At 34.3% G+C, this 24,080-nt stretch overlaps 1 protein-coding gene across 10 annotated transcripts in view; it reads right to left on the reverse strand.

Moving 5' to 3' along the window:
- Positions 1 to 24,080, reverse strand: part of SPIN1 (spindlin 1) — a 109,761-nt gene that overhangs the window by 29,514 nt on the left and 56,167 nt on the right. For all 10 annotated transcript variants that reach the window (XM_074201548.1, XM_074201552.1, XM_074201547.1 and 7 more), the window contains 2 exons: positions 23,531 to 23,740; positions 2,190 to 2,238 (listed from right to left, as the gene is read on the reverse strand). In XM_074201548.1, the coding sequence (XP_074057649.1) occupies positions 2,190 to 2,238; positions 23,531 to 23,582 (101 nt within the window). In that variant the 5' untranslated portion in view covers positions 23,583 to 23,740. The remainder of the gene's footprint in view (positions 1 to 2,189; positions 2,239 to 23,530; positions 23,741 to 24,080) is intronic.

Here is a 24,080-nt window from a genome sequence, read left to right on the forward strand (position 1 = left end):
GAGATTAGAGTTAAGTGCTTTTAATAAATGCTTAATTATTAAATGACAGTAAAAGCTCTACATTTAGAGGAAACATGTTATTTTATATTACATTCGTATAATGCATATGTTCATTTCTACACTCAGTGTTTCACCTTTCTCTTTTGTACTTCTCAATATCCCCATCTCCATTTTCACTATTTTTAGCTATAACTTTGAATTCCCAGTGCCTAGCACTATGCCTTAAGACAGTATAGGCACTTAATCAATATTTACGAAAATCTAGTATAAAATGCTTAAAACAGAGAAATGTTTTTAGGTCAGTGGAGAAAATTTGACAAGTAGTGCCACAGCATGATTAGTAAATAGCTCTCTGAAGCCCAACTTCATCTTGGTAGTAGTTGCTTGATCATCTGTTGATCATGTGACAGACATCAGAGCCATGAAAGTCAACATGTTTTGTAGGTTTCAGGACAACATATTCATAGATTTAGTTGGTTTGATAGCCTCTCTTTTTTACAAATGAGAAAAAGAAATCCAAGAAAGGGTTAGGTGAATTGTCCAAGGCCACACTGATCTCATTGCTATTCTGTAACCTCAGAAGCCCTTAGCATAGGGCTTTGCATGTGAAAATGACAAAAAGCTTCTTTGAAGCTTCTTATAGAGCAGAGGTCTATTTTTCTCAAAGTTAACTTTACACCTTGGCACCTTACTCTGTGTGTGACCTTGGGTCTCAGTTTTCTCAGCTTCTCCAACATCCCTTCCAGTTCTAAATCTATGATCCTAGGTGAGTTATACCTCCAAATTCATAACTATAATATGATAAAGGCATTTCATTTTCACATTGTGTCTGAAGTCTTTCTACCATAACAAAAAGTTAATTCTTGCTGTATAATTAAAGCCAATTAGAGATTTAAAATTATCCCAAAGAAGAGATAAAAATTTTTATCTCATTACCCTTCTTTGCATTGATTGGAGAATATATGGAGCTTGACATATATTATGAATGTTAAGTCTATTAAGACTCTGGTCATACATTGGTTAGTCTTGCTGAACTGCTTTTTCCCCTCTTTGTGACCCACTGTTAAAACTGCACACTAAGAAGAGAACTAGCTTCCCACTCAAAAAAGTAATACTGTAACACATTTTTAAATGCACAGAAGAGAACAAAAGGATAACAGAAGAATAGGACAGTTTTGAAAGAAACATACTGAATTATAAATTTATAATAATATAATATGTAAAATTTTTAAAGTAATCCATACATAATGGAGATTCAGTTTCACATACAAACCTCTGTATTACAATATATGGGGAAGTGCTCATTTTAGTAAATATTTATTAATAATAAAAATTTTTAAGTAAAATATTAAATATGAATTAAATTGCAAAATGTGAACAAAAATATTAAATAAGAAACATGAAAGTTTTTTAGGGGAATAGAAATGGAAAGATACTATAAAATTAAGAAATTCTATTGAACATATATGAATTTTGATTCATGTTTTCTAGATCTAGTGAACAATATAAGACTGCAAAAAACAAAAAAACAAAAAATAGCATTAGAATCTTTATGAACAAAATAATACTGACATATGAATATTACTAACATTTTCAATACAGATAAGGTACAAAATAAATTATTATAAATAATATTTTATTACAGTAAATGAAGTTAAACTATTTCACCTATGAAAAAGATTAAGTTAACATGCATTCAATGTAATTGTGCCTTATGACAGTTGCCTTCCTGTGTATCTGAGACTTTCACATTACAAGGTATCTACTTCAATAACTAAGTCATCACATCAAATTTAATTCCATGGGTAAAACTACAAAATCTCAAAATCAATTAACACTTTCTCTGGTTGCAGTTTAAAAACAGTTTAATCACCTGGTTACCCCGCAACATCTCTGTAAAACAGGAAACAGAGAACACCAAAAAATAAAAAAATAAAAAAGGCTAGTAACTTCCCCAAGGTCATTAAGAAAATCAGAGGCAGTATCTGAAAATCAATTCTGGTACTACAATTCCATGTTCAACAGATTACTTCTGTAATATTCTTATAAACAGATAAAATTGAGTATTCCTCAACAAGATGAAAATGAATACCATAAAGGCAGTAGTATGTATACTATACATGCAATACCTAAAGAAGATACCTGAAATATAACATAAAAATGAAAATCAAGTTTTACGAAATGCTTACTTGTGGGAAGTCCTTTTCTTCATCATGCTGGCAGATACACCTGCATGTCCTGTAAAAGATATAAAGGAAATGAGAAATGACTAAATGACATGAGTAGCTAATAAGAATTCACAAGTTAGGCTACAAAAGTATGACCATTTAATCTTTTTTTTTTAGTTTTTTTTTGCAAGGCAAATGGGGTTAAGTGGCTTGCCCAAGGCCACACAGCTAGGTAGTGATTAAATGTCTGAGACTGGATTTGAACCCAGGTACTCCTGACTCCAAGGCGGGTGCTCTATCTACTATGCCACCTATCCGCCCCAAGACCATTTAATCTTGAAAAGTTGACAAAAATGATTTTTAAACTTCAACTGTTAAATTAAATAGGAAATTACCTTCTCAATTCTCTTTTTTTAGGTTTTTTTGCAAGTCAAATGGGGTTAAGTGGCTTGCCCAAGGCCACACCGCTAGGTAATTATTAAGTGTCTGAGGTCCGATTTGAACCCAGGTACTCCTGACTCCAAGGCCGGTGCTCTATCCACTATGCCACCTAGCCACCCCAACCTTCTCAATTCTTAAAAGTAACAATAGTACCTACCAATTATTTAATATCTTTAACGATGGCCATCTATATCTATACTAAAGAGTGTTTGATTCTTTTCCAGAAAGGAGAGGGAAGTGGTGAGTAAGAAAAAAAAAAATCAACCATAAGTAAAAGAAATTAGTTAAAAGTTATATTAACCCATAACTCTGGGAAAGTATATTCTGTTAAAGAGCATATCTTAAAAGAAAAGTCTACTGGCAAAAATATGGTACAACTAGAGTTACAGGATATAGTGAAAAAACTAAGTACCTGCAATATGTTTTTATTTGCAATCAGATATGGATTACATCTGTTTAAAGGTGCATAGCTGATATATGAAATTTGCAACATAAACCACATGAGACACTTTTGAAGGAAGAGTTACATTCACATGGCAAGGGCAAGGGATGAGTGCTAGACTATTGTTCACTGGTGCCTTCCAAAGATCAGAAAGAGGGAAGAAATAAGCATTTATATAATGCATTCTATATGACAGGCATTGTCCTAAGGACTTTTTACAAATATCTCATTGGATTCTCACAATCAATCTAGAAAATCTGGGGTGGCTAGGTGGCATAGTGGATAGAGCACCGGCCTTGGAGTCAGGAGTACCTGGGTTCAAATCGGACCTCAGACACTTAATAATTACCTAGCTGTGTGGCCTTGGGCAAGCCACTTAACCCCATTGCCTTGAAAAAAAAATCTAAAACAATAAAATCTAGAAAATCGATGGTATTATACTATCTCAAATTTATAATTGAGGAAATTGAGATAAACATGGATTTACCCCACTTATAAACACTGTAAAACATTTTTACTGATTTGCCCAGGGTCACATAGCTGGTTAGTATGCCAAATTTGAGTTTTTAAATTCACGTCTTCCAGACTATAGGCACAATGGTCTATCCACTCAAACTACCAATTGGTAGAAAGTGAGAACAGTCTACAGCAGGGCTGTCCAAATTACTTTTTAAAGTTTTTATTGAAACAAAAGACAATATATTTTCGTTGGCCATTTTATCGAGAGCTCTTACTGTAGATGACAGCTTTGTTTACTAAAGCATTCAGTAAACCCACAGGGGGCCACATTTTGGGCAGCCCTGGTCTACAATAAACAAAATAAACCCCTTCTAAAACCTTATGGGAAGAGATGAACATGGACAACAGTAGCATAGGATGGACAGACACAGTCAATGATCTGTTTCACTAAAGTAAATTTCCAAATTAAGATCAATCTCCATTTAAGTATTTTGTATGAGAGTGACATTTTAAAAATCATAATCTTATATAATGGATTTTGATGACGTCCAGATAGTTTTATAAAGATGAGCTAAAATATTAAAATAGTGCTTTCAAAAGTTATTAGAGATGATATTTTTGCTTAAAAAATGAAAACATTCATGTGAGGGTGTATCAATTAGGTTGTCAAAAGCAAAATAAGAATGGAGATAGGTATACTTTTATAGAAACAAACTGTTACTAGGGCAGATATATTATAGGTACAAAAGGAATGTGATTCTTATTTTATCCAAAAAAAAGATGAAGATATATGTCACATATTTCTCGTCATGAAATTAGTAAATATTGATTAAAAAAGTTCCCTTGCCACAATTTCCAACTTAAGCTATTCTTATTCTTGCATCGATGTCTAATCCAGTGTTGGTGTATCACCCTGGAAATTGTCATATGACAAAATTTAACACTACAATTCCCAACAAGATCAAAACTTTTAAAGGAAGCTAGTCATATGGCAAATGAGTCAAGAGATGAAAAGGTAAAAAGATTTTTAAGTAATGTTATCTTTGTTTCCCACAACTCAACAAAAACTTTTAATATTCTACTTAAATTAAACTTTGTGCCCAGTTTTTTATTGCCTACAAAATAGCTTTCATTAGAACTACCTGATGGTGCAGAGGATTGAACACCAGCCCTAGAGTCAGGAGGATGTTAAGTGTCTGAGGATGTATGACCTTGGGTAAGTCACTTAACCACCTATAGAAATTATTCTTTCAGGTTCCTAGGGATCTTTTTATTGACAAACAACATAGCCATTTCTCAATAAATTCTTTTACCTTTCTGTATCTTTCCTCTTCCTTTTTAAAATTTCACTCTTCTTTTGGTTTTGTGATACTACAGAAACACTGTTCTTTCCCTCCAATCTTCCTGAAAAATCCTACTTGTCCTGTTAACCCTAAATACTTGTGTATTCTAATTGTTCATTCTTTTCCTAGTTATTTTTTCTTTTTTATACGATAACTTCTTTCTACAGGGTCACACATACACTGCTTCCACTTATTACATCTATTCATATTATTCTCAAACTTCAATTAGGATCACTGATCATAGTATAAAAACTAAAGTTAGAAAGGATCATCTTAGAAGTCATTTAGTCAGGGGCGGCTAGGTGGCGTAGTGAATAAAGCACTGGCCTTGGGAGTCAGGAGTACCTGGGTTCAAATCTGGTCTCAGACACTTAATAATTACCTAGCTGTGTGGTCTTGGACAAGCCACTTAATCCCATTTGCCTTGAAAAAGCCTAAAAAAAAAGTCATTTAGTCTAGTAAGAAGAGCACTGATATCAAGTAACTTGCCCAAAGCCACAGAAGTAGAAAAGTAGGAGAACTACTTGACAAAATTTTAGGTACTTCATCATTACCTTCCACCCAATACTGTTTACTGTAGTAACTATTACAAGAGTCACTGTGATTTGATCCTTAAGACCTCTCCCAAAATCTAACTTTTCATCTAAACAAATCTGCTTTCCTTCACACTAAGGTAGTACCATCATTGATTCTTATCCATATCCAATAAAGCATCAAGTATTTTGTTTTTGCAGCCTCAGCACCTAATACAATGACTGACACATGTTAATTACTCAATAAATGCCTGCTAATTGAATTCAAAGTCCTGGAAGATGGATGGGAGAGAGCCCATGACTATGTCATCTCCTTAAGTCATTTAGCTTCAATGATACACCCTTTTAACTGCAGGAGAAAATATTAATTTCTCCACTTGGCAAGCAAATAAAGCCGTTTAATGATCTGGCTTCAACCTAGCTTTCCAACTTTCTTTTCTGCTACAAGTCCAGTTGAATACTCTTTGGTACTTACTTTACCATTTCTACCACTGTTGCATAGTTTTTATGTTTTTCCCCTTTCCTACATAAAATATTCCAAGAACTCTTTCCCAATATTCAAGACCATAATCATGTTTTTCTTTCTTTGAACCTTTGCTCCAGATTTTGTGTCTATAAGCATTTGACTCTTTTCATATACAATGTTGTTAAATTAGTCCATCCCCCTATAGTTTCTTCCTAAAAACCAAGTCTGCCACCAAATAGCTAGATAAAATACTGGGAGGAAAGATGACTAAACATAGAGCAGAAAACAGGGAATTGTGATGCAAAAAAACAATCCTCTATTATATTAACAGATTTAGAGTTGAAAGGGATCTTGAATATGAAAAGGATCATTTTGTTCCAATTTCATTTTATATTCTGCTTTAAACACAGAAAGATATAGCAAAAAATATAAAGAGTTTTTAAGTACTATTTTACAAAAATCCTGAGAGGGAAGGAGGAAGCATTTATTAGTTGCCTACTGTAGGTCAGGCCCCAGGGTAAGCATTTTACAAATATTATCTCATTTGATCTTCATATATGTGATACTATGTAGCACATAAAGCCATTTTTATCCTCATTTTATAGTACAGGGAAACTGAGATGGAAAGATTAAGAGAGTTTCCCAGGGTCACTTAGCTAATAATACAAATCTACATTTGATCCAGAGCTCTATATTCTGTGCCCCAGCTAACTCACTCCTCTGAGAAACACACAAATTTATAAGTGAAGTAAATGAAGCTCCAAGAGTTAAGTGATTTGTGCAGAATTGTTATGTATACTTTGGAGCTGGGAATCAATCTAAGCTTTTCTGATTCTTAGCACTTCACCATGCTGTTCCTACAAGAAATCATATTTATGTCTACACATATGACCAGTTTCCTATTTAAGCAGCAACCAAACCTAAAAAACTGAAAAAATTCACTGGCTTTTATCTAAAACAAAAAAGGCATATTCACAAATTACAGCTGTGTCAAATGTTATCTTTTTGCTACGTATTTCTTGATTTCTGTATTTCACTTCCATCCCTTTTACCTTGTCATAACAGCTATTATTGTATCCATACTTCAAACTGCCTTATTATTTTTTTAAAAAGTCATCAAATCATTTCATCAACTAACATTAGTGGTCTAATATTTCTAAGCTGAGCTAATATTTCTAAAGTATCTTTGCTGATTTGTAAAATCAAATGCTGCTCCAATCTCACCTCTGAATTTTCAGTATGATTCAGATAGTGTTTTGTTTTTTTAAACCTACTCTCAATTACTACAGATTTAACCTTAATTACTTCAATATTCATTTATATGAGTTATTCCTTTGTCAAAGACAGGCTCCTGTTCATTAACAGCAGAAGTATTGTGAGCTACCAAGGGCAGTTCCAGCCCCTCCCAAAAACAGATTAGTGGTCAAACAATAGATAATATCTGAATGTGTCACCAAGACCCATAGTCAGAACATCAATATCTAACAATATCTAACAAAGTGATGGTAAATTATCTCAATCTTTACTAAATTATCTATAATAAGTATAGCAAAGATCAGTTCTCTACACAAAATGGTAATGCACACACAAAAAAGTAGAACATACAAACAAACCATAACTAGATTTTTGTTTTGTTATTGTTAAGTCATATCCAATTTTTTGTGACTCCATTTAAGGTTTTGTGGTAGATATACTGAAGTAGTGTTCTATTTTCCTTATCCAGCTCATTTTACAGATGAGAAAACTGAAGCAAATAGTTTACCCAACTCACAAACCTAGTTATCTAGGGCCTGATTTTAAATCAGGAAGATAAGAATTTATGACTCCAGGACTATCCACTATACTGCAACTAGAATTACTCAAAAATATAACAAGAAGTATTACAAACTTCAAAGAGAGTATAAAGTAACTCGGTCAAAAAGTAGGTTGACTTCAATGCAAATTTTAAAGCAGAGACTGCTTGACACCTAGCAAATACAAGAAAGCAAAAACCGCTTGATACCTAGCAAATAAATCTCCTCCAAGAGGAGATTTTTGCTCAGGTGTAGATTAGACTAGATAGAATCTAAGGTCCCTTCTACCTTTTCAGTTCTATTTTAGTGAGAAAAGTACTTTAACTAGTTAATTTTCTGACAAAACATAGCATTTATTTAATGTTGAAAATTCTAAAAAAATAAATAGGCATGAAAAGGTCTGTTACAATACTGATTCAAAAGCATATTTAAAATAAAGATGAAGAATTTTAAGCAATGGAGAAATATTAGCTTTCCTACAATGAAGAGGATATAAAGCACATGGTCCTAATTTTCTTTGATATAAACCCCTAGAAATTCTAGTTATAGCAAGAGAATAAAGACCATTCATTACCTACACAAACCCTGCAAAAGAAAAACTGAAATTACCACTGAATGTAAATAAAATAGTTATATAATTAAAAAAAAATTTTAAAAATCATCATTCAGGAACATTATTATGATAGAAATTGAAGGATTCTAATAAATGCTTGTTGAATAAATTTTTTAAAAAAGCCATTATTTTCCTTCTTTTGTCATTTTTTTCATCTTATGGGTGTGAAATGATATCTCAGAACTGTTTCAATTTTTAATTTAAATTTCTATAATTAGTTGTGATTTTTAGCATTTGAATAGCTGTGGATAGGATGGATTCTTACTCTGAAAATTGCCTGGGTTTTGTTCATTTTGATCAAATTTTGATCATCTATCTATTGGGGAATGGATCTTATTTTAATAAAAATGGAGCTTATCTTGGATATGATATTGCTCTAAATTTCCAATTTTACCAGTAGCTTTTGTCATATAAGGGGTTCTTATACCAGTATCTGGGATGTTTATGCTTACTAGGGTACTAAATAAATTTGCTTCTGCTATGTTGTATACTCACTATTCTACTTATCGATCTATTTTTAAAAAATACTAAAATGGGGTGGGGGGAATTACTGCTTAAAAACGTGAGATCCATCTTCCTTCTTATTTTAAAAAAATTATCAATTAGATTCTTTATCTTTTCAATATCCACATGAATTTCACAATTATTTTTTTCTAATTTTGTAAAGTAATTCTGTTATTTTGACTAACTTACAAATACTTTACAGAAATAAAAGGGAAATAATTGGTATGACATTCAATGCCCATGGTCTGACTCAAACCAACACAATTAAAAATAATTAAATTAATTTTCAATGAGTAAATAAATAAGTTTATTAGTAAATAAATAAGTTTGACTCATCCTATCATGAACAATTAAAATTATTTTCAATTATTTAGAATCAAATTTCTAAAATGGTTTGAAGATGTAATTATATAGATCTTGTATAAATCTTAATAGATGGATTTACAAGTATTTTGTACCTTCCGTCATTATCTTTATGAGGAATTCTCTTTCTTCTTGCTGGGTTTTTAATGGTACTACATAGAAATTCTGAAATCATAAAAACTAATTGTAATCATTAATAGTAACTTACAATACAAAATAAATCTATAGTACTAACAAAGAAGAGAAATTCTATTCAAAATACCAAAAAAACACTATAAAATAGAGAAAGTATCTAGGAGTTAAAACCACTAAGACATATAATCACCCAATTTAAATGAATTTGAGGTTTGTTGCTATATTAAATTAAAGAATATTTTTTAGAACTAAACAAAAATGGTAAAATTCATTTTAAAAAGCAAAAGACTTGAATTTATCTTAAGAGATATAAAAGGGTGTGGCTAGGTGGTGCAGTGGATAGAGCACTGGCCCTGGAGTCAGGAGGACCTGAGTTCAAATCCAGACTCAGACATTTAATAATTACCTAGCTATGTGGCCTTGGGCAAGCCACTTAACCCCACTACCTTGCAAAAAAAAAAAACAAAAAAAACAAGAGAGATATAAAAGGGAAAAAAAACCACTGCAGGGGACATACTGTTATAAGCCTTCAAACTCTGCTATAAAGTAGTAGCCATCAGAAGTAGAACAAATTTGATAAGAAAAGAAAACAGCAATCCAGTCAGCACTTAATATAATCAAGACTGTAAATTGCTAGGAGAAATTTCTGGTAGGATTTCTTTTTGAAAGAACTGCAAATTAAACTAGAAAGCAGTGTCACAGAACTGAGATTTAGATTACTATCTAAAACAACATGCCTAAAATAGGTCCAGAATGTGTTTGAATAAAATGAATATAAAATATGAATGTCCCGTTTTTAAAAATTAGATGAAAACTAGTTTATGTACCATTCCCAATCATGTCTAGGAGAATTCTTAACTAAACAGAAGGAAAAGGAGATCATTAAAGATAAAAACAGATAACATAACTATAAAAAAGCAAAATGTTTGTATACAAATCAATGAATGCAAAATTAGAAGAAAAATATTAGATTGGGAAAAAAGTTTCAAATACATCACTAATTAAAGTCTGATACCCAAAATTCACAGTGAGCTTACAAATTATAACACCAAGAACCATTCTTCTTCATAGAAAACTAATCAAAAATATGAATAAGAGTTTTCTAAAGACTAGCACACTATATGAATCATCACATGAAAATATAATCCAAATGACTAACAATGAGTGAAATTTAAATTTAAAAGACAAGTTTTATCTTACTCTGTCTTAAACTATGGCAACATGTGAGGGTGCTGGGGTGAGGGAAGAAATACTATTGGCAAAGTTGTAAAGTAATCTAACAATTCTAAATTTTAATTTGGAAATACGTAAGAATTCAATTCTCTATCTTCTGACCTAGTAAAGCCACTACACCTATCCCAAGATCAAATATTAACCAAAATACTCATAATAGCATTATTTGTGCTTAGAAGTGAACTAATAATTAATAGAATAGCTGAAAGTACTATATGAAAGGAATAAAAGATTATTATGATTAGAAATGAAGACTTTAAGGGCGGCTAGGTGATGCAGTAGATAGAACACCGGCCATGGAGTCAGGAGTACCTGAATTCAAATCCGGTCTCAGACACTTAATAATTACCTAGCTGTGGCCTTGGGCAAGTCACTTAACCCCATTTGCCTTGCAAAAAAAAAAAACCTAAAAAAAAAAAGAAAGACTTTAGAAATTCAGAGAATTGAAATGAGATAATGAGATACAAATAGAACTGATGGATGATGAAATAAATAGAAGCAAAATGAATATGGGAGGGGGGGAGAGCTCAATAAAGGTACCAAAGGAAAAAAATAAGGAATTAAACCTCTATTATCACACCAGTGAGGTAGGAATTACTAGAAGAAAAACGTAGTATACATTGTCACACAGTCTCTACTGTAAATGTTCTTTGTCACAAAGGAGAGCTCTATTCAGTCAGTGAGACAGCCAATAATATTTATTATGTACTTGTCAGGTACAATGGAGATACAAAGAAAAGCAAAAAATAGTTCCTGCTTTCTTGTAGTTTATATTTTAATGTGTAGATAACATGCAAGCAATTATGTGTGACTATATACAGGATAATTGGAAATAATCAATAGAGGAATGGGAACAGCATTAAAGGGAATCTAGAAAGGCCAAGAAAATACAAAGGGAGGGAGATGTAAGATATAAGACTAGAAAGGTATTAGGAGTCAGGATGGGGATTGGGGGCAAGGAGTTTGGACACAGGTTGTTTAGAAATTTGATAAACAAAGAGGATTTTACATTTGCTCTGGAAGGTTACAGGGATCCATGGGAATTTACTGGGAAGGGAGGTTTTCACAGTCAGACTGGCATTTTAGGGAAATCGCTGGCAGCTAGAGGACTAGACAGACCACCAGAAGGTTACTATATTGTTCCAGGAATGAGGTGATAAAAGGGGTGAAGGCAGTGACAGAGAAAATAAAGGAACATATACAAGATATGTTTATGAAGATAAAATTAGATATGGGAGGTAAGTTAAAATGTTAGAAGTCAAGAATGACACCTTAGGGACTGGAAGAATAACTGTAGCCTCAACAGTAATAGTGAAGTTAAGGGGGGGGGGGTTAGCTAGGGGAAAAAAATTCAATTTTGGACATGTTTAGTTTAATATTTCTACAGGATATCCAATTCAAGATATCTAATAAGCATTTGGATATTGAATGACCAGAGGTCAGCGGGGTAGGGTTGAATGCAGATTTGAGAATCTTTTGCATAGAGATAATAACCAAATAAAAACAGTAGAGAGGGAGAAGATGAGAGAGCCCTGTACAAAGTTCTATGGGACACCCAAGATAACTGGTCATGATCTTAATTAAGATTCAGCAAAGGAGAGTGAGAAAGAGAAGCCAAATTGGTAAGAAGAGAACAAGGAGAGCAGTATCATGAAAATACAGATATACCATAATGGAGAAGGTAATTAATAGTGTTAAAAGCTGTCAAGAAAGATTCATTAGCTATGGCAATTAAGAGAGCATTAGTAACTAGAAAGAGAGCAGTTTTGGTTGGATGAATTAAGAATTAAGAAAATGAGAGAAAGTGGAGGCATCTACTATAGACAGTCTTCAACTACTAAGGGCAAAAATGTTATTGGCGATGGATGGAACAAGTAAGATTTCTGAAGATGGAGGAGATCATGTTTGTAAGCAGTAGGAAAGCAGCCAGTAAGTAGACAGGGAGACATAGATTAGTGAGACAGTGGGGATGACTGGGGGAAATCTTGTGAAGAAGTTGTGATAGAATAGGATCATTTGTAAATTTAGAGAGATTTAGCTCGATGAAAGAAATGAAGGAAGAGACAGTGGCAGAATCAAGGACTGGTATGAGATGAGGAAGAGGAGAGAAGAGGAAGTTCTAGTAAATGGTCTCAATTTTCTTGCTATTTTTTTTTCTTCCCAGTAAAAGGTTTCCAAACTCAGCAGATGGGGAATGAGCAAGAAGCCATTGCAAGTTTGAGAAGGGATAAAAACTTTTGGAAGAGTCACTGTGGTGAATGGGATAATGAGTTAATTAGGGAACAGTTGAAGGATTGATTGCATAGCAACACTAAGGGTCCAGTTGAGGTTTTGTAACAAAGTTGTAATAGACCCAGTCAGAACAGTATATAGAAGTAAAGGCAGAAGATCAAGCTGATGCTTGATAAAGTACAATCATCAATATAAGGGGATAGAGACTAGAATTGAACTGATTCACCAAGAGGTCAAAATGGGGGAAGTAGAGTATGATTTGTGTAGGCTTAAAAGAGAAATGAAGAGTCAAGGGATAAGAGATCATGGCATAAGCCTTATTATTAGAAGGCATAAGGACAGGTGGAAAGTCAATAGATTTTTGAGCAGATAATGAAATTTTGGAGTTCATAAATATGAAAGTGGTACATTTATGAGGGGTGGCAAATACAAGGGCAGTATGTTCAACTTTTGTGTTGTTGAGATAGGGAAGAAATGACTAAGTTAAGGAACTGAGTGTTAGGTATTTAAGAAAGTATCAAAATGCATGCTCAAGTCCCCTGATATGAAGGCAGGAATTGATGAGAAGAACTCAGGAAAGACAGCAGACAGAAACTACCAGAATTTTGATTGAGTGGTAGATATGAAAATATATGAATCTCAAAGTGTTGGTGGTAGAGAACCTGGAAATAGCAAATGGGGAAAAAAGAAATATTCTCACTCTCCATCACCAGATTTAGTCAAGGGAAATAGAAAATGCAACCAGATATGAACAGGAAGTCCAGTAAATTTATGTCATCAGTGAGAAACAATAGTGAAGGAGTGGGCAAAGAAAAAAATTAAGATGAAAGTGTGTTACCTATGAAGCAGCTGTTACAAAGAGGGGAAGAGGTAGACAGCTTTAGAACGGCACACTAGGGATGGGGATTGGGTTCAAGAAATGAAAATAAGGAATTTGGTAAGAGGGGATCCAATTTCAGAGTTTAAAAGATAATAGCTGGGGCAGCTAGGTAGCACACTGGATAGAGCACCAGCATTGAAGTCAGGAGGGTCTGAGTTCAAAATCAGCCTTAAATACTTAATGATTACCTAGCTGTGTGACCCTTGGGCAAGTCACAACCCCAATGCCTTGCCAAAAAAAAGATAATAGCTGGATAATAATCACTGGAAAGGGGAGAGGGTGAGGAACTAATTAAGGAATGACTAGTTTTTAAAGACACCTTAAGAGGTATGGCCTCAAGGTTACTTTCTCTTAGGCAATACAGGTGAGTGAATCAGTGCTGGGAGCTGAAGGAAAGGTGTTATTTCCCCTTCCCAAAAGACAGAAGAACAACTGGAGACTGGATGAAAAGTTTTCTATTTCTCTTAGTGAAAGGGAAGAAATTCAGTATTCAAAGGAATCATGTTCTTCCCTCTCAGGGAAGGTAATAAATGGACAAGAGACTCAATGACCAGATACAATTTTTCTCTCTGTACTCTAAAGGAAGGACACTGGTGCTTCCTGAAGAGGTGTGTGTGTGTGTGTGTGTGTGTGTGTGTGTGTGTGTGTATACATGTACATGATAATATAAAAACAGTATCTAAATGACAGTGATACAAAGACAAAAGTCATCAATTAATCTATTTGGTGTTTTTAAAGAAAGATCTATTGGAAGAATCTGCTTCTTACTTTAATATGAATAATTACAATCCACATTCTTCTCCTAATCCTACTAATTCTATAATTAAGTCATTTTAGGTGATGGAGCAGAGAGGAAATATTGGAGAATAGGAAAGAGAAGGGCCTGGATAAGAAATCATAGGCTGGCAGGAAAGCATGAGAATACTGACCATCTGTAAAGGGAGGAGGGAGTCAGACAGGCTTGAATAGACAAAAAGAATGACAGATGGTTGGATAAAGTGGGGAGTATCACTGAGGGTAAGGTATCCAAGTGCAGCCCAGGGGGCAGAGTGTATAGAATGCTGGGCCTGAAGTCAGGAAGTCATCTTCCTGAGTTCAAATCTGGTCTCAGACACTTAAGAGCTGTGTGACACTAGCTACTTAACTCCAGTTTGCCTGGGTTCCTCATCTGTAAAATGAGGTTGAGAAGGAAATGGGGCAGCTAGGTGGCTCTGTGGATAGAGCACTGGCCCTGGAGTCAGAAGTACCTGAATTCAAATATGCCCTCAGACACTTAATAATTACCTAGCTGTGTGACCTTGGGCAAGTCACTTAACGCCATTTGCCTTGCAAAAAAACTAAAAACAACATCAAAAAAAAAAAAAAAACAGAAAGAAGGAAATGGCAAATCACTCCTGTATCTTTGCCAAGAAAACCATAAATAGGGCCAAGAAGAGTTAGACATGACTGAACAACAGGTATTTCAAGCATGCCTTAATTCTCAAAAAGCTTCCTAGCTCCAGATAAAGGCACTGATTTTCAAACACAATGAAGGATGGAATACTCAGTGGCAATGGATTAATTCATACCTCACCACCCACTCATGCTTTCCTCCTTATCCTAAGGAACTGATAATCAAATGAAAATATCAACACTGTCCTATAATTTCAGTAGACTGACTAAAAGTTCACTTCTCTGACCATCATTCCCTCATATCTATATCCCTCTGGTGTTTTCCCCCACTCTTTCAATATGCCTTCTGGAACCTTTTTTTTAACTCTATTGTTAAGAATCTACCCTATCCTATATTACCATAATTCTCTGTAAATTATTTTGTAAACATTTTGTATTTATTTATATGTGCACATGGTTCCTCCAAGTCCTTCCCTGTTGCTCCCTCTATCCCCACATAAGCTGCTTCAAGACAGGAAATTACTCATTTCTAGTACAATGCCTGGCACATATTTAATAAATATTTGTTTAACTGTGGAGGTATTAGAACCAAATTAACTTGCTTTGAAATTTGCCCTGTGACTTTACAAATGTTTAAAGGATTTCTAAGTCAGTGTCACTATAGATAGTAGAAAGCAACAACTCACATGTCGATAATAGCACCTTAAAAGTTTGGAAAGGGCTTTCCTCAGATCATTAAGTTTTAAAGTACCTAGTATAATCAGACACTTGTAAAACCCTTAGGGAGGGGGTGGCTAGGTGGCACAGTGGATAGAGTCCTGGAGTCAGGAGTACTTGAGTTCAAATCCAGCCTCAGACACTTAATAATTACCTAGCTGTGTGGCCTTGGGCAAGCCACTTAATCCCATTGCCTTGTAAAAACTAAAAAAACCCAAACAAAAAAAAAACCCCAAAACAAAAAAACCCTAGGGATACAATGATCAAAAAACAACCCTGTCCTCATTCGAACTCTGTTGGATATATATACATACAAATATACATATGCACATGTATATGTAGATAAAAAATAAAGATTATTTTGGGAACAGAAGAGGCACTAGGAACTAAGATGAATTAAGAAAAACTTCATGGGGGGGGTGGCTTAGAGGATATTGCTATTGATATTGCTCTTTTACAGATGGATAAACTTAAGTTCTGAGTATTTTTTTCAGATATTTTGCAAAGCAATGGGGTTAAGTGGCTTGCCCAAGGACACACAGTAATTATTAAGTGTCTAAAGCCAGATTTGAACTCAGGTACTCCTGACTCCAGGGCTGGTGCTCTATCCACTAGTCACCCTCTGAGTATTTAAATCACTTAGCCATGGTCAGTTAGGCAATCTTCAACTTCAAAACCAAGTTTCTGGTCCAATGACTCCCAACTGCTAAAACAATCTCTCTTGAATTAGGTATGAAAGGGGGTTTTACAAGTCTTTAAAAAAATCTAAAAACAAGTCACTTTCCCTCAACATCCAGGAAACTAGAACATTTCATTAAAAATATCTAAAAAAAGGGGGTGGCTAGATGGCGCAGTGGATAAAGCACCGGCCCTGGATTCAGGAGTACCTGGGTTCAAATCCTGTCTCACTTAATAATTACCTAGCTGTGTGGCCTTGGGTAAGCCACTTAACCCCATTTGCCTTGCAAAAAAAAATATCTAAAAAATAAATCACCAATTGCAAAAATGCTTGCCCACTTGACTTTTCCATTATAGTTCATTTGCTGCTCCAAGGTAAATTAAATGTTAATTCATTTTACAAATGTGGAAATTAAATTACAGAAAAGCCCAGTAATTGTTTCTAAGATTCCAGGGAGGATTACCAAAAAAAAAAAAACCCCCCAACAACAACAAACCCCAAAGTTCTACTAGTGTGATATACTTAATGATTTCTGCCTATTGGCAGAATGTCTCTAAATGTCTCAATCCTGTTTTGAATGGCTTCCCTAAATACCTTAAAGAGTTACTTTTCTTAGATACTATCATGCCTTAAAAGAACAAAAATGAATAAAATCTATTGTAATTTATTTTGACAGTTGCAAATGCACTTTAATTGAGAAGGGTTAAAGACACAGGAAAATATTTCTCAGAATGAAAAACATGTATTTAGAGCTGTTTTCCTCCTAGGACCAAGAAATATTCCTACTTTTAAGTTCTTGGCTGGGGCAGTTAGGTGGTGCAGCACATAGAGTAGGCCTCAGACACTTAATACTTACTAAATTATGTGACCTTGGGCAAGTCACTTAACCCCAATGCCTTGCAAAAACAAAAACAAAAAAGTTCCTGGCACTTTTAACTATAATAGGAGCACCACATACTAGCAGCAATAATCAAAGGGATAATTAAGATTTATTTTAGATATTTTACTAAAATTACTTCCATGAGCTAATAATGCAGATCCATTCAATAACTTTGGGGGAAATAAAACAACACTTCCCCTAAATCCATTATTCCCCAGAATTCTTTGGAATGTTGATTTTTTTAGGGGGAGGGACTATTCACAACTTACAAACCTAATCTTTAGGTAATTCCCATAATTCAATTCCTCTTCTATTTCAAGAGCTCCTGAACATTTATGGACAAAGTGATCTGTGAAAGGATTATGGTACATATATATATATATCCTCAAGGAACATAGAGGATAGAGGGCATATGGTAGATATCCTCAATGAACATAGAGGATGCAATAGAGAGACCAGTTATAAAACCTGGGTGCTAACCCCACTTCAGACACTTACTAGCTATGTACTCACAAGGAACCTCTATGAACTTTAGTATCCATATATGTAAACTGGAAATACTACCTTTGGTATAGCAATCCTTTTATATGTGTGTGCATATGCATGCAAATTTTAAATCAACCCACTGTGTCCTCTACCATATTATAAATAATAATTAAGCTAAAAAAATCTAAATTGTTATCTGAAAAAAACCGAAGTTCCTTCACTGGAAGAAAAATCCAATTTCTCACAAGTATCAGAAGGCCATTATTGCACAACGTAAAAACTTCTCCCTGGTGTCTGCACTTATTAAAGTAAGCTCTTTAGTTCTTGCTTTTCTTATTAGTTCCCTGGAGAATTGCTATATCAAAGTTGCTTTTGATATCTTCCATAAAAGAAAAGCTCCTGAAGGAAATGGGATAATTTTTCATCCTGATTTTTTTATCCCAGATATATTATTTTTCCTATGCAAAAAAGGCTATTCTTTGTTTCATATTTTTTCTAGTCAACCTTAAAATGTTGAGAAACCCTAAATAATCACTGAATGGGGGTTGCCTCCCTCAAACTAAGATCTGCTAAAAATCTTAGCTCAAAAGGGTTGCCCACTGTATTCAGGATCATTTCCAATACAGCAGACACATATCTGGCCACTGAATCCAGGTGGTTTCAGAGGAGAAAGTGAGGTTGATGACTTTGCAAGGCTCACCCTCACTTAAATCCAATTCACTAGTATGTCATGGCAACACTTCCCTGATAAGGACAACCAATAACAACAACCAGATTTCCAGTTATTCTTACCCTAAATTCTGCCACTGACCTTGGCAATTACCTTTCCCCCCCCTCCTACCATCCTTCTACTCCTATTACTTACTGTCAGCACTAATCTTCCCTGTTATCATGGTCTTGAGAATGAAGGACAAATATCTTCATCATATACAGTCTCTAGCTCTGGCCCAGGCTTTCTAGCTTCTCCCCATAGCCCTATATGCCTCCTGTTTCTCTCAGCTCTAGTTCTGATCCTTCTTCAGAAGATTCCCTTCCTTCAGCTTACCATAAATTTTCTCTCCAAAATTAAACTTCAGATTTTCTTCTAAAATCCTTCAAATCATTTTCATAAACATTCATCCCAACAAAATCCAGAACTGATAAGCTAAAATAGTATCTGGAACAGGATAATCAAGATCTATGCCATACAAGTATGGGTTGGAAGAAGCACCTATGTTTAGTATTGAGAAGAAATGTATAACCATCTCTAGTTTATAGAAGAGGAATTAAGACTTTTTTTCTTGCTTACATCTAGAAAACAAAACTAGGATTAACTGACAGAAGCTACAAAATGGCAAATTTAAGTTGATATAAGGAAAAAACTTTTGGAGACCATATGATGTAATAGATACCATATATCAGTGTCCAGAAACTTAAGTGAAATTAAGTTTCTCATCACTTGTAAAAAATATTCATAGCAGCCCCATTTGTGGTGACAAAGAATTTGAAATTGAGTGAATATTCATCAACTGAGGCATGGCTGAACAAATTGTAGTATATGTACATTATGGAACACTATTGTTCTATTAGGACCCAGGAGGGATAGGAATTCAGGGAAGCCTGGAAGGATCTGCATGAACTGATGCTGAGTTAGATAAGTAGAACCAGAACATTCTACACTCTAAAAGCAACATGGGGGTGATGATCAACCTTAATGGACTTGCTCATTCCATCAGTGCAACAATCAGACACAATTTTTGGGTATCTGCGATGGAGAATACCATCTGTATCCAGAGAAAGAATTGTGGAGTTTGAACAAAGACCAAAGACTATTTCCTTTAATTAAAAAAAAAAAAAACAAAAAACAACCCCATCTTATTATGTAATTTTGCTATCTCTTATACGTTTTATTTTTTCCTTAAGGATATTTCTCTCTCATCACATTCAACTTAGATTAATGTATACTATGAAAACAATGTAAGGACTAACAGACTGCCTTCTGTGGGGAGGGGGAGGAGAGGGAAGTGAGATGAGATGAGGTGAAATTATAAAAATCAAAGTAATGAATTAAAAAAAAAGTTTCTAAATCTTATATTTCTGATCAAAAGTTGCTCTCTAATTAAGGTTTATAAGTTTGAATGCTAGCCTCTGCCCTTCTCAAGGTCTGTCTCTCCAGCTATAAATCTGAAGACTGACTCTATGTGAACAAGTTTGGTCCCCCTCTAACTGCATCTACAAGTCAGACTTTCAAAGCTGTGTCAACAATTAGACAGGAGAGAAGGCAGGAAACTAGTCTGGTTATCTCTATAAGAGTTAAATTCTCAAACTTAGGAAATTTTGGAAGGGCGAAATCTCAATATTTCTATGTCTATAATATCAACATCATAACATATGGAATAAAAGGAGACACTAATCCTGCTACTCTTTGGATCTTTGTCAGTTCTGACATAGACCAGACCTTACGGATGGGTATGAGGATCAAAAAGTAATCAATGATTCCTTTATATACAGCCTGATAGGTTTATGACTCTTTTGTGTGATTTCTATAAAAACTTCTCTCATTAGGCTCTGGGCAGACATCTTTAATGTCTTTCCATCTATAGCTTTTTAAGTAAATCTTAAAAGAGAAAAAATTTCATGTATAACCTGACTTTTTCATTATTTTATTGTTAGTCAAAAATAATTACAGTGGACAGCTAAAATTCCACTTCTGACAATAATTGATATAGTGGCCATAAGCAAGTCATAAAACTAATATAATCTATACAACAGGTGTCAACCTGAATGTGTAGAGAATTTCATCATCTGGTATTCCCTGTAACAATGAAATCTCAGGCAAAGTAAGGATGACCCACATAAAAGGAAGGGAGACTTTCTCAGATACACATTTAATGATGGCCACAGAGTTCTTTTTGAACTCTCAAAGTCTATAATTCTGAGACAGGAAAATTGAAAGTGATACACTGAGAACCAGTTGTCACTACCAAAAAGGAGTTTATATTATATTAAGTATTCAAGGCTAAGAAAAAGAAAGTTATTTGTCCAAGGTCACACACAGAATTAGTATTAAATAAAAAAGTTAGGATTCACAACTCTGCTTCCAGATTCAACACCCTATTACAAGTGGATAGTAACCAAACCTTTATCTCCCCAAAGTAAAAGTAACATCTTCTGAGGCTGTCTCCATTTCTGCCAAAAAGACATGTACTGATACACTGAAAGAGTATGTAGTAAAACAGTGGTATACAAAAGAAAACGGAGAGAGAAATGGATCCCTATATGGGGTTATTTTGGTTTTCTAAATCAATATAATCCACATTGCATGTTACTTTTATTTATTCCGTTAATCCCAATTATAACTAAATTTGGTTTAGTCTACACTAAGTTTAGAGTTTTGCCTTAATTGAGGGGCTTGGATTTGACCATCCTAGAGAATTCCAAAACCCTATTTTAATAATCAAAAAACAAGGGGTGGCTAGGTGGCACAGTGGATAAAGCACCGGCCCTGGAGTCAGGAGTACCTGGGTTCAAATCCGGTCTCAGACACTTAATAATTACCTAGCTGTGTGGTCTTGGGCAAGCCACTTAACCCCATTTGCCTTGCAAAAAAAAAAAAAAAACACCTTAAATAGAAACACAAAATCAAGAAGTGTGTGCATATATAGCATACTTCAATTTCCTATAAAAATTTTAGACTCAAACAGTCTAATAAATAAATCCACAGATGTTGTACTTAACATTGTGACTTTGCTGAAAGAGAAAAAAAATGTGACACACTTTGGCCAGAAGTGCTAAGATTAATATTACAATTTAAAAATTTACCTCACAGACTTCCCCCAAAATCTGATGTAATAAATCAACTTAATGCACTTCAAGAAAGAATATACTTAGAATTTTTGAGGTTCTTTAGAAATCATTCAGTTTAATCCCTTTATTTACAGTCATAGACTAAGGCCCTCATATCACAGATTGGAAAGGGAAAATGGGAATAAAATTTGACTAAAGGCAAAAAAATGAGTAAAGATGATGATGAAGGAAAAATGTTGCCCTGCAAAATTTTCTGTAAGTTGTTTTTATCTTTATGCATCCTTGTGTTTGGACAAAAACTCTAACCATTCCTTCCATTCAGGTTAATCAAGTTTTTACTTAAAACACTGAATCATTCCTGGAAACTTGGTTGGTCAGGGGGACTAAGGGCTCATACTGCTGACATTATGACTTCCTATCACCTGAGTATAACAGTCACAAGAAGTTGGAAGGTCTTCAGATACTTGGGTAACAGAGCAAAAGTAGGACTTGATGTGGCTGTATTAATTTGAGTTGTTCTCAATTGCCTATCCATGCTAATTATCCTGCTCCTGGTAAGGTTATGTACATCTCTACTGTATCCATTTTATTCCAATATTAAACCTGAACTACAAACATCAAAGCCTAAGTTTGGGCCAACCCAGAACAATGGACATTGTCAACAAGATCTGAACAAATTGATCTCTTTATAGTGGGAGAAGCAGAGGGCAAGGAAAGGTGAGTCCTCAGAATGCTTTTAATATTCCTGTGGTTCTTTTGGTGATATCTCTAGATGTTTACATACTGAGAAATAGTGAATAGGATTAGAAGAAGTCAAGAAGACTTTTCAATTTGTAAATAACTGAGAAAATCAAATAGTTTATTTTCTATTTTATTCCATTCTATAATTAATTCTATTTAGTAACTCTCTGAGAAAATGTTTCTTTGCCTCTGAGTTAAGTTCAGAAGTTCATGAGTCAACAAGTTCAGTTTTCCCTTGAAGTCTGTTTAAAATTCAATTGTTCTATAAAGCAACTTAACTCAAAGAAATATGGCATTACTATATAGCCTTGCATATCCACATACAATTAAATGATATCTTTTGATCTACCTAAAAAAGCCCACAGAATAACAGGGTGGACTTCGAGAAGTTACCTCTATTCAACTACCAACAGATATCCACTCTATCAATCAAACTTTCCTGAGAGCAGGACTGAAAGAGGGATTGTTGCTAGCCCCAATTACATTGTTTTTGTTCATTATGATACACTTCAGACATCTTCACCAATCATATTGTTTTCCATCTGTGATATTGCCTTTCTTTGTACTCTTGGATTTCCCAAAACTATATAAAGACCTTGTGGTCTTGGCTTGCTGAGAAGTATTTGTTATTATCTCAAGAATAAAATTAAAGTGATCAGAACTTTATTGTCTCAGTTTACTTTAATTTTCAAACATAGCAACTTGACCTCTCAATTATTTCATCTGTACAATGAAACTATAACAGCACCTACTTCCTCATCTGGGCAGCTAAGAGGCATATAGCAGAGAGTACTGGGTTTGATGGTCGGTAGGAATCATTCTTTCTGGGTTCAAATCTGGCCTTGGACATTTACTAGCTGTGTGACCCTAGGCAATTCACTTAATTCTGAGTGTATGCAAAGTTCTAAGAGGATTTTAAAAGAAATATAAGACACAATTTTATATTCCATAGACTACTTCAAGGTTCCCCTAAAATTATTACTAGCTTCCTGGGAATAATTATTACTGCTTCAGTCACCTCTGGAAGATTGTATTGTATTTCTGACTCCTTCTGAAATTCAAGAACTTTAAGAGCAACAATTCAATGGATAATTTGAAACTACTATTCTATTGTGTCTTTTAAAACAAAAATTTATATAGTACTTGAAAGATAATATTGAAGGGCTATGAGAAGCTCATTAGTCATAAAGTATATTATATGTAACTCAATGCAACTCTGAAACCATAAACACCAACTCTCTTACCTGCATCAGCTCTGGATCGCTGACCTGCTGTTTTTCCAAATGGGGTCTTCATTCATCTGTGTTTAAGTGAGCAGCAAAGCTGCCTGACTAGGGTGAAAATCCAATACTTTGTAATTTTTTTTCTCCTGAATTTCAATGTTGTTGTTAATCCACCATCCAAGCGTGAATTTCTTCTCCAAGTTCAGAAGAAATACTTGAAATTATAACGCTCTGTAAAACAATGAAAGAACAATTCATTACCTACCTATAGCTAAAGAAAAAAGCAAAAAAATAAGACAAATGATCCAAAAATTCTAACAAATTTAAAATAAAATTATATGAATATTGTCTTAACACACAATTTCCAGGTATTTCAAGAAATAAATTCTCCAGAATCTGAGGGCATGAAGGGCTAAACAAGTAGCCTATAGTATACAGGTATATCTCCATTTAATGCACTTCTCAGATGTTGATATTTGTTTTTATAAATTGAAAGCTTGTGTCAACCCTGCATCAACAAGTTTATCGGGACCGTTTTGATGTGCTCATATCATGTGTCTGTCACATTTTG

The sequence above is a fragment of the Macrotis lagotis genome, chromosome X, assembly GCF_037893015.1.
Source record: "Macrotis lagotis isolate mMagLag1 chromosome X, bilby.v1.9.chrom.fasta, whole genome shotgun sequence".
In the NCBI taxonomy this organism is placed as follows: domain Eukaryota; kingdom Metazoa; phylum Chordata; class Mammalia; order Peramelemorphia; family Peramelidae; genus Macrotis; species Macrotis lagotis.